The 12,414-nt window shown below is 34.6% G+C and overlaps 2 protein-coding genes across 2 annotated transcripts in view; one reads left to right on the top strand and one right to left on the bottom strand.

The window, feature by feature from the left end:
• Positions 1 to 12,414, bottom strand: part of IFT74 (intraflagellar transport 74) — a 35,653-nt gene that overhangs the window by 20,721 nt on the left and 2,518 nt on the right. The window contains exons 5-8 of the mRNA XM_084225753.1: positions 12,123 to 12,221; positions 11,897 to 11,957; positions 11,407 to 11,466; positions 10,452 to 10,513 (exon numbers count right to left, since the gene is read on the bottom strand). Coding sequence (XP_084081879.1) covers positions 10,452 to 10,513; positions 11,407 to 11,466; positions 11,897 to 11,957; positions 12,123 to 12,221 — 282 coding nt within the window. The remainder of the gene's footprint in view (positions 1 to 10,451; positions 10,514 to 11,406; positions 11,467 to 11,896; positions 11,958 to 12,122; positions 12,222 to 12,414) is intronic.
• LRRC19 (leucine rich repeat containing 19) lies at positions 3,356 to 9,176 on the top strand (the record flags this gene model as incomplete). Its single annotated transcript, XM_084225638.1, has 5 exons — positions 3,356 to 3,382; positions 5,712 to 5,804; positions 6,729 to 7,239; positions 7,438 to 7,641; positions 8,851 to 9,176. The coding sequence occupies 5 exons, from the start codon at positions 3,356 to 3,358 to the stop codon at positions 9,174 to 9,176; spliced, it is 1,161 nt and encodes a 386-aa protein (XP_084081764.1).

Here is a 12,414-nt window from a genome sequence, read left to right as displayed (position 1 = left end):
TGTTACCAACTTGTATCTAATCTTCTTGGAGCTGAATTAGCAATACAAACATTCACAAAATGTAGAGAAGATGAAGAATTCTCTGCCTTTATAATACCCACATGGTATTTTCCAACACTCACGCACTATCTGCATTGGTCTCAACACCGGCAAAAGTATGGCACTACCTCTCAATCAGTGAATTTCTGGAGTAACAACAAGCAGTTTGAAGTAAGGAAGCAGATATGCAATTTGTGAATGCACATAAAGAAAATCTAATACAGATATCAGGACCTGACAGCACCAGATGACAATGATGAACAGATTACTCTTTGCAAAGAATTACTTTATAATGGAGAGTGGGTCTGAGCAGAGCAGTTTTTTTTTTTTCAGAGGTCTGAGCAGGGCAGTTTTTTAACTATGCAATAACTAAGAAATTAGGTATTTTTTACACTCTTGATTCCGAACTTTATTCTTGTTAGAAAATCGATAGTTTGCAAATACAAAAACTTTACCATTCCAGCTCTAGTGAGCTACAAGCAACTGTCACGGCAGATTTAAAGAACAGATAAAGAACTGTTCTCACTGTTTTATGATAAGTCTAGTAATTTCTATGAAATTCCTGAATGCTAGAGAGTCAACTTGAGAACATACTTAAAGGAAATTAAAACTGAGACCCTGAAGAGTATACCTTAATTCTCTTCATTGTTCATGAAATATTGCTAAAATGGTTTGCTTGTTTCCAGAGTGATTTCTCCTGCTAAAAATGACAAAATCAGCTAAATACCTTCCTTCAGGACTTTTTTCCTTCTGTTTTTCATTAACTTTTCCTGAGTTGCAAGATGACAAGTTGTAAATTGTGTTAATGACACTATTGGATCAAAGACTGCAGGCAAGAATGTCCTCAAGTTTAAGAGATGACGCAAACTAGTGGAACTGCATAATGGTAATTTCAGAGCAAGGAAATAATGAAAATATTGTAGAAGCAGAGTAGAGTTGATATTGGAATGGACTTCTGAAGGTTGTCCAGTCCAACCTGTGCACTACTCGAAGCACTGTCACCTAGAGCAGGATGTCAGTGTCTTTTTTAGATTTTCAGTATAGTGAAGGATGGATACACCACATGTTTGGGCAATGCTTTGATGTTTGTTCACTCTTACAAACAGAAGAGTTTTTCCTGATATTTAAAGGGACTTTGCTGTTCTCCATTTTTGGTCATTCTCCTGCCCTTAGGCATCACTGAGATCAGCTCCATTTTCTCAATCCCTTTCTATCAGGTATTTACTTCAATAAAATATCCACTAAGACTTCTCTTATGGAAATTAAACAATGCCAGTTTTCTCAGCTTTACCCCACAGTATTCATCACTTACAGGGAATTCTCAAGAGTTTAAAAAATGTAACCACTTCCAACTAGCTTCCAAGAAAGATCCATAATCTCCAAGAAACTGAGGATATTATGTAGCAATTCTGTCAGGTTAGCAGCCCATGCATCAAAAATGCTTTGGACCTGATGATGATGAAACAAATCAAAATTATGGCAAATTTGGAGTGCACTGGGACTGCATAAAAAAATATTGGATAGTTGTAACATTGAATTTAATTTAATTTAATTAAATTTAATACACTCTTGAGACTAAAACTAATTTACACAGACCCAGTCCAAATATGAGGCCCTCACTGCATGAACAACAGTTTATAGATCGTTAATTATGTTACATGTTGTAATGAAAAAGAGCTTTTTTTAAAGCTACATGAGTACTTTGATCCAAGACCTTTTGGAGGGCAGGGAGCTAGGAGATGTCAGGGAGCTTTCATGTTACTTGTTTATTGAGTGCACCTCATGCCTCAGTGTGGACCTAAGAAAGCTGTTGCAAGGCCTCAGCAGTGATAGTTTCTCTCAAATCAAGCCCAACTCTGGACACAGAAGAAAGAAAATTGAGAAAGTGCAGTAAAAAATTCAACAAAACACTAAGGGTGCTGATTTTCAGAAGAAATTGCCACTCTAGATGTAATTCTACTGGAGACATAGTAATGGCTTAGAGGGAGTATTTAAATACAAACACAGCGCCTTCCCTGGAGATCACTGTAACCTTCAAAAGAGAGAGAATACAGTTTGCTACATGTGTAGCACTACCACTCTTGAGGGCAGTAGTGTCTCCAAGCTCTATGGGATTTCTCCCATCTTTGCCTGAGATTTAAAGTGTGCAAGGCAGGACAAGGAAAGAAACCTACTTTTCCTGCCCCCTCTATTTAAAGTGTGTGGACACATTAAAGAGCAGCCCCTTTACATGAGGCAATTATCCTTTTCTTACATGATCTATACTCCTGGCTAAATACTTCAAGATGATCCAGCATGTCCTTGAGACTAGAAACGTCTGACTTACAGTGATGCATCTCCTCTGGCAGAAACCTTGTGAGGGGAGGCTGCAACTTAGTGATTTTTCAAGAGGCAAGAAAAAAATCAGCAATGGCTGTCACAGAAACACAATTCATTACCAGAAGTAAATTGAACACTATGCATGAAGCTGAATCAGGGATGAGGCTTGGAAAAATTGTAGAATGCTTTGAGATATCATGCAAAACAAAAGTGCCAATAACAATAAAGACATAGTGAAGTAAAATAATTAATAATGCCACATATTGGAGAGGAATGGAGATGGAAAGGAGATGAACTGTTCTGTAGTTTGGTGATATGTATTGGACAGAATGAGCACTATTGCAAGTAAAAATTTATAGGACACAGTGCTTGTGCTTGTATATCAATACAATCCCTTTTTTTTTCAGCCTGTACATAGAAATTCACTCCAGAGCAAGTATGATTTGTTTTTATAACTTCCTGAAATACAGTCCTAATTACAGACATCCTTATAGTGCACATAATTCTCTGTAAATAACAAGCTTTATCTCTGACCCTCTGACAATGATATTTCCAAAACACAAGCATTAAGACAGAGTTAACTAGCTACTAGGAAGCTTTATGTCAGTATGCAAATATCCTGACATTTTCTTCATTTGATGAATGATCAAATTAAAAATGCAAGTTTTCCATCTCCAGCATTTCTTTAATTGATTATAACTCAACTTGCTTGTAATTCACCTGTGGCATTTAAACTCACTGCTTCCTCTATGATCTGGAACTTGACACTTCAGCATATTACAGTTAGACTTTCCTATTGGCTGCTGATCCAATTAAATCCAAGATGATTATAAGAAGTTGCTCAACTTAGTCAATCTTTTGCTAAGGATTTTCTAGGTTTATTATTTTTTTTTTACACTGCCTGGTTATTCATCAGGTACAAAGGTTGAAGAAAAACAAAGTGCTGTTTCACCATACTACGTTGTCAGTGCACTGAAAAATCTACACATGTGTACATATGATACCTCTCAGAAGCAACCAAAAGGTAAGACACTTGGCAAGCCTAATTCAAAATGCAGGCAAAGATTTATTACTGTAACTTTGTTGCTAGACTGGAAGCAAACACATCTCAAGGTACATTGAAATTTCAGGAATTAGTATGAACCTTGGACATGCTGAGCTGTTAAGTAAATTCTACTCCTATAAAAAACTGCGGAACAGACTCTGAAAACCAGACCATTTTTATAAACACAATTACCTCCTCAGAAAAATAATTACATTATTTTAAAATAATGTAGTTTTCAAAGTTCTCAGATGGAAATTTTTAAGAAAGCTCTTCTAATTACAAGGAAATATCAAAGAACTAAAATTACAGATTCTTTCCTGTTCTTTTACTGATTATACAGGTTGACACACACAAAATGCAGGCAGTCACATTTGTAAGAAATCCCTACCTTTTCAGCAGAAACTTAAGTAAGAGTTAGGAGTTATGTTTTGGACTTAGACATATGTACAACTTAGATTTTTCAACTTGGTTGTTATTAACTTACACATTAACATTAAAAACAATACTTAATATATTTTCCTGTTCTATTTAAGACACCTCTTGTCTTGTAATCTGAAAACTGCAATAATACTATTAATCTGTATTTATAAATTACCGTGTTAAGACCTGCTCTGTTTCTGAACTTCTAGGAAGCAGTGTCTTTAAAGTACATATATGCTGCAAGATCCAGATGTTAAAATGGTCATTTTGGAAGTTCTCAAAGTGCATCATGTCTTCCACTAACAATACACAAACCGGCTAAAAAAAACATGCAGGCCACCAGTACCACCACTGAAAAGTGCAAAACTTAATATGAAACATAATTCCACAGGGGCTGCTGCTGCTAGCAGCCCTTGTCCCTGCCATGGATAATGGCTAAACGGCAAAAGGTTTATGAACTCCCTCTGTATTTAGTATCAGTTTCTAACAGAAGTAGAAGTACACAATGGATCAGAGCATTTTAAGTGGCATTTATTTTCCTCTTCTTTCCAAGAAGTTATGAAATTTCCAGGCTGATTGAATTTAGGTGAATGAGGTCAATCCTCTGGCATGCAAATATATAGAAGTTATCAAATAGACTTAATCAGTTTGTTCTATGAGGTCATTTGTTTTATTATGATGAGAAAAGCACTCCAGCACTCATTTTAAGGACTGGTGGAGGTTTTGTAAATCCGATAGGCTGCCTATATTTAGCACTGTTTGTAATTTAACTTCCTCATATAATTTCCTCCACTCTTTTCTGTTAAATTCAGTGAATATTCTGTACAGCTCACTTTAAACAAGTATCTTACACTCTACCTTTTGGGTTTCTATTACTTTGCAAGACAGAAATCTGGCAAGGAGATACTAAGATTAACTTGACACCCTATCTTATCAGATGCTTAAGAAAAACTGGAAAAAATAAAGGTTCATTACCTTTTACAGAATATTTTCATTCAAGTATAATGAATGGCATAAACAGGGACTAACTTAACATCTCACAGATATGGTGCAACATTTCTGCTCAAAATTAATAGATACTACAAATAGGGTTTGATTCAAAGCCAATGACTGAGAGACCTTTCTTTGAGAGATGTTAATGTCACAGTAAATACCATTTGTAGGACCTTTCTTAACTTTCAAAAAATTAGCCTTGAATCTGTACAAGAATTCCATCATTAGAGAGTGAACCATGTTTACTTAGTTCCAAAGATCAGAGCAACAAATATACCCTCATAACAGAAAAGTGCCGGTTTATGTCATGATATAGGTTATATTATGGACAAGATAGAGATGAAAAGATTTATCTTCTAAGTAAATATTCACAAAAATGCTTAGTAACTTACATAAGAATGTAAAGAAATCTGACTGGAGAAACCAACAATTGTCTAGGAGAGCATTCTGTCTCTGTCAGAGCCACATGAGAAATTGTATGGGGAGAGTGTGCAAGCATCAATACTTTCTGCACTTTACTTCAATCATAGTCTTCCAGTACCCATAATTGCTTTAACAGGGATAATAATGAGTACAGGCCTACCTATTTGTTTTATACATTTATGATACTTTTTTTGCTTAACTTGTCTAATCAATCCCTTTTCTATTTGCTGATAAGTCTGCACATTGGATTTTAGGTTTGGCTCAATTAAATGAAAGCTGAATTCATTAATTCCGGTAACCCCTGTTTTTTCAATTAATTTTACATTACAAAGCATTTATGTAGAACAAAATTTATTAAACAGTCATTGAAATAATTGTATCTATTAAGTTGTATTATTGTATGTATTTAGTAGTCTACCACTACAGAAGACACCATTAATTCTTGATATGCAAAAGTGTTGTCTTTTACTAGGCTCCAAACATGAAACTCTTCTGGCTTGTGATCTGGGCTGAAACACTGTTTTTGAATCCAGTCACTGCTGACTGCAACATTACATCCCAAACTGTAAGTTATACATTGATCTGAACTACCCTTACTTCTGAAAGATACACTTGAAGCAGAAGGCACTTTAAAAATTGTTTCATAAACATAAAAGTCCTGAAGAAAGAAATACAAAAAATGCAGGTAAAAAGTGGTTTTCTGTGTAATGGACCATTAGCTGATGGTAGTCATTTTAAGTGGGTGAATAACACTGAAACATATTTGAGATTATTTTCTATCTCAAATTCTTCCTAACAACAGGAATGCCTCTTTACATATCTAAATAAATATACGCTTTTCGGAAAACAAAAATATTTCAAGGTATTGAGAGCAAAGACTCAAATCAGAAAAGACTCTAGCTATGCTAAACTTTAACACAGAAAACCAAAATGAAGTTAAGTGCTATAGCAACATATATATAACAAATGTTTAGCTGAAGGTCTGCTCTAAAGACATCATTTTAAATTAAGAGTAAGCATAGATTTTTTTTAAAAATACATTTTAGAAAGTATATTTTAATTCATTTACAGTCTTGAATAAATTTCCTCTATGACACCTTCTTTCCAGATTCTGTAGGAAAGGAGTTCTTTTTTTACCCAATAAATAATACATTCCAAATATTAATTCCAAAATGGTATGACAAACTGGTTGCATTTTGGATGACCATCACATAAAGAACCATACATCTAACCACAGAGCTCAGCACTAAGTCCTCTGGAACATCAGGTCTCTAGACACTAGGAGGATCCATTCCACTCTCTCACAAGACCATGACTTAAGAAAGATGCAAATAAAACTTAATGAAGAGCAATATAACTTTTCTTTTAAAGTGATAGCATTAAAAAATAGAAGATAGTTTTCTCTTGCCTTTAAGAGTCCTCACTGAGACACCATCTTTAGTAGATTTTTCCATGGTATTTAATTGTTGTCATTCTTTTTTTTAAACAGGTTACTTGTGTGGAATCTGCAAAGAACCTCTTTAATATCTCCTTCAACCTTTTTCACAATGTTACTAAATTAAGCCTCAAAAACAATGAAATCACTTTAGAAGATCATGACAAAGAGATTCTTGGACGTTTTATTAACCTCACTGAACTTCATCTGAATGAAAACAACATTACCGTACTGAACAATAACAGCTTCTGCAATCTGAAAAATCTCATAATTCTGGATATTAGCAACAATTGTATCAGCACAGTTCATAAAGCAGCATTTGCAGGATTAAATCAACTCTCAGTGCTGAATCTATCCTATAACATGATTGCTCAACTGGATTCAGATACATTTACTTCTCTAGAAAGTCTGACAGTTTTAAATCTACAGTATAACTTTCTGAAATATTTTCATATAAAATCATCTTTTAAACTGATTAAAATTGTTTTAGCTGGAAACCCATGGATCTGCTCCTGTGACCTCCTTGACTTACAGATATGGCTAACTGCCTCCAATGTGACACTGGGTAAGTTCTGGTAAGAGCAGCATTTAATATTTTTTTTACATCAAATAACTTTACTGTGCATTTTTTTTCTGATGTGGATAAAAACAACCATCAATCTACCCATAGTATGCAGTAATACAATAGATATCCATGAGATTTTTTTTAGAGTGCCAAAAAATTACCAGCATCTCATAGCCTTTTCACTGCTCACATTCACAGAAAATGAAAGCAACACTACATGTACATTACCAAACATGGAAAAAATCTCCATCAAGATGGCAGCTATCCAACCAGCTGACTGCAAAACTGAAAATACTCCTTTAGAAAACACTGTAACTTCCACTCCTGCTGTTAATCTTAGAAGTAGTGCCTTAACAGCTCTGACTCCAAACAACATCACTGGAAACAATGGAACTCGTGCAGGTAATATGCAGATATTTCACTTTACTGCTTATGAGCTGTTTGATTTGCTGTTCAATGACTTTATACTGTTTTACATCCCTAGTACACTCTTGACTCTTCCATAAAAGCCAGGGTTACAGAGCAGACATGCTTCCATGTCCTGGTAGGCAGTCACATACATTGCAGTGAATGTAAGGTCTACTGAGTAAATGGTCAAAACAGATAAAACCCACAACTCTCAAATGATACTAAAAAATGATGATGAAATTTCAAAGCCCTAAAATTCAGATAATTGTCTAGATCTCTGCCTAACAGAACTACGGAAGCAACTTCCAAAAAAATTTGCTTTTTCCAACTAATTGCTTTCTAGATGTAGTTGTCTTCCTAAAATGTGATAGCATGAACTTACAGATTTTACTCCTGTCCTAACTCTGTTCAGTATAAAGGATGTGAATGCGCCTGTTACACATTCTCTGGAAATTTCAGTGATAGTCTTCTCACCTTTCAATGTTAATCTTACATGTCAGTTAACTATTCCATCCTGAATAGTTTTACTTCTTTCCTCTGGCTAAAGCAAGAAAATTATCTACAGATATACACACAAATTATAAGCTACCACTGTGGCACATTTCTTTAGCTGTACTGCCTTATTATTTACTTTAGGGTTGTAGTGGCCAGCACACAAAAGCAGCTTCTAGATAAAAACTACTGGCAACTACAGTTTACTGAAATTTTTATTATTAAAGAAGCACAATTGAAAGGATACGCCAAACAAAAGGAATGATATTTAGGGTTCAGACATTATCATCATATAAAAAGTAAAGCCTAGGAAATAGAATTTGAAGCCATTTACCGATTATTTTTTTCCAAAGGCTAATCTTGGTATTTAACTTTTGGAAAAAAACTATTTATATGTATTTATTATTTTAATCTTTTATATGCCCCCAGAGTTTTGTGTTTGAAATAGACTTTTAAACAATTATTTTTTATAAATATGCAAGGTATATATACTGCTAGGAAATATGCATACGTTATTAGTGTCTGTGATGTTACTGACTCCCTAACAACACAGCAACAACAAAGCTCTGGAGACACTCAGTCATTCCCCTATCAATGTTTACTTGGCAATGTTTACTTTCCATGTAACTATGAAAAAAATCATAGTTGAATTGAGTTCTTGCTAGTATTCCTCATGAAGATTACTCTTTCTTTATTCTTGTTTTTTTAAAGAGTTACCGCTTGTTGGCAAAAGTTGGACCTTCCTAGCAGGTGTCGTAGGGTTTGTCCTAGGCACTACACTCCTGATTTTTACTGCTGTAAAATGCCCAGCATGGTATCACTACTTGATCAGCTACCGTCACCGTCGTCTGGAAGAAAATGACTCAGAGATGTTTGAACAGGAGTTCTCAGCTGACATGAGTCCTTCTCCTTCAATATCGGGCACAAGCAGTGAAGAACCCATTGTAGTATTTGAGAAAGTTCATGCATGTGGAGATGAAGAAGATGGATTTATTGAGGATAAATACATAGATATTTATGTAAACGAGGAGCGTTAATGTCTTAAACAATGGATGTTGAACTGACTTTTAAAAAATGTAGTACACTTGTACTTCAATTTTATGCTTTATTACATACAATACAGAATGAAGTTATGCAGTCTATCTCCTTTCATCTTGCCAAATCCTTAACAAGATTTTGCTGCATCAATCACAATGTTAAAAAAGTGGGGTCATATGCATGCATTATTGGCACAACAAATACTTTAAAACTTGCAAAAAAATACTCATAATCCGCTTTTTATAAAAATGTATTTGGCTACTTATATTGGGGGGCTTACTATATATTCTTTAATATGAACAAAGTAGCAGGTGAAGCTGGCATAATCATTAATTCTTTCCCTGTGAAGAGGTCTAGAAGAGAAAAATAATTTCTCTAAAATGCTGAAGCAGACCACAGACAGACTGGGGGCTGGCTGCAAATCAATGCTGTAACAGCTCTGAAGTCTATTAGGCAAAACCAACACAATCAGAGAATGGAGCATTTGGGTATTCTTTTACCCAAAGTAGCAGAGCAAGAAAGACCAACTGTTGTACTCCCAAAAATGTGTATGTACAGTGCAATGACAAATTACTCTTACGGCATTGCTACTGAATCAAGTATTTTCTCTTCATATTTTCTTAACACTTAAAAATTCATTCAGGGTGGAACAGACACACTTGTGAGGTGTTGAAATCTACAGTATTAATATAATGTGACATTATTAACTGGTAAATTTGTTTCTTTGGAGTAGTTGTTGATACATAAAATCTCATTGTTGAGATTGCTTTCACTGGCAACAGGCAGGATCCTACCTTCTCCTGCACCTCTCTTGTGCCTATATTAACTACCTCAAAAACTCACCCTAAGCCTATCACTACACAAGCCATTCTCATGGCTTACAAATTCTTATTTCAAGCATCTTACCATCCTCATCTTTCCCTCTGCACAAACCTATGTTACTAGCCAAGCAAAGGTCTAGTTCCCACTCCTGGCTTGCTTTCCTCACAACAAAACTCCCAAAACATGACAGCAGACTGTGAAAAGACAGGAGTCTCTACTGTCACCTAACTCTTCCTGGATGGCAGGTAATTATTTTCAGAAGAGTAACTAGAGTTTAATGCGAGGAACGCCAACTACAACCTAGCACTAATGTATCATCTTGAAATTGTTCAGGTATCACTTGTAATATGCATTGCACTGGTATGGTAACATGTAACACCTCAATTTTCCCAAGCTGAGCTATGAGAAGCTGAGTTATTAAAAAATTAAAAACATACACTTAATGTACTTACGCTTGTCTTTCTGTGAAAATTTTATCTATATTCTGAGCGTCTCGGTCATTTTGAACCTTTAACTTAAAAAAAAAAAAAAAATTAAATACAATCAAGTTTGTAATAAATCATGTAATCATATAGGTTGAAAACGCCTCTTAAGATCGTCAAGTTTAGCCCTTAACTCAGCACTGACAAGTCCACATTAAACCACAACAACATGTACACATCTTTTAAATACTTCCAGAGAAATTGATTCACGTACTCCTTCTGTGGGATCTATTCCTGAAACACTTCCTAATATACATTTAAAACTGCACAGATGGGATAAAAAGCATTGTTCTCTTTATGACACAGACTTTGTATCTTTTTTATTCAACCAAATGCAAGCAAAAAAACAACAACTTTACTGAAACTGGTCTCTTTTGTTTATGAACAAATTGATCATAAGAAATAAAATCCGCATAATGCCATTCATGCCTTAACACTTAGAGGCTGCATTAGAAAATAAATGAGGAAAGCAAAGAAAACAAAACTCTTTGATTTTGCTATGTCAGAGACCTATTTAATAGTTTTTACACTGGAGACATTTAAAAGGCTGAAGACTGAAAGAGAACTTAATGTCCAGAAGACCAGACAGCTTTACAAGGCAGTGCAGTCTGCTTAAATTTGCCTCCCTAAGACTAGTGTTGTGTGCTCCCAAAAATTAAAAAAGATAATTTGATACTCATAATTTGGGGTGATAACACCCTTTGCAAATGTAAATCACAGAAAACTATCATGGGACAGTTAACACAAGACTTCAGGCAATTGTCTAACTGCTAACACGTTGCCAACATTATGAATAATTTAACTGGAAAAAAATGGCTAAGTTTTAAGTCAGTGCTATGCTTTTAACATACGTCACTCATTCAAAGCACCAAGAAAGTAACACATCATTTCACTGTTAAAGCATAGCAAATATCCTAATTCTTACCATATTGTAATCACGGATCACTTCTGCCATATCTGTACTGGTGTTAAGTATATCCACAACCTGAAACAAGAAAGAATTCCAACTTGTTACTGCTCTCCTTTTCTTAAAAAAAAAAAAAAAAAGAAAAAAGTCAGATAAAAGGTTCATGAAAACAGCAAATTTTGGTTATTGCAATTGGAAAAAAACATGATTTGGCAATCTGAATAGATTACATGTAATTTTTAGAAATAATCATCATTACATGTAGCTGTTCTAAGTAGTGAAATATTACACAGCATCAGTTTCTTAAATGCATATGCAGATGCTTCTCCTACTGTATAGTACACTTTTTGTTTTCTTGTTTCCATCTCTTGCCTTTCCAATAACTGAATAAAGGCAGTATTGACCAGTAAATTTTCACATAGAAATATCAAAAAATGATTCAGAATAAAGCAAAAGCAGCAAGAGAATAAATAGGAGCATTCAGCATCAAAATCTGACAGCAGCATACCATGTTGTAGTCTGCTAGTTGACCTTGAAAATCTTTGATTTCACCAGCTAAAGCCTCTGCCCTAAATGTGAAATAAAAAAGTTAAATTTCAGATGGTAAGATTTGTACATGTAAAAATAAAATAATGAAAAAAAAATATTCACTGATTCCTTGAAGCCTGCCCAATAACTGAAAACAGTCTTGTGACTTAGAAAGTTAGCACTGCATTAGCTGCAATTTATCTCACCGTTTTTCATAAGACAAATAGACAGATTTCTCTTGCTTGTACATTTCTACTTCTTCCTGCAGCTTGTTAATTTCTGTTGTAAGTTCATTTATTTTACTTCTGAAAAAAATAAAGCAAAAAGAATCATTAACATTTGGATATCCAACTAAAGCACAGCAAAGACAGTAAACATATTTTACAATAGGAGATTTGCAATTAGTATCTCTCACAGAGCATTTTATTTCAACATAGCATTTCTAAGAAGAGGTAAGTGTAGAAAAAAGCAAAATGGTTGCATCCCATAAAGTCCTAA

The sequence above is a fragment of the Fringilla coelebs genome, assembly GCF_963513975.1.
Source record: "Fringilla coelebs genome assembly, chromosome: Z".
NCBI classification, from domain to species: Eukaryota; Metazoa; Chordata; class Aves; order Passeriformes; family Fringillidae; genus Fringilla; species Fringilla coelebs.
The sequence above is the reverse complement of the archived record's forward strand: the minus strand, read 5'-3'. Positions and strand labels throughout refer to the sequence as shown.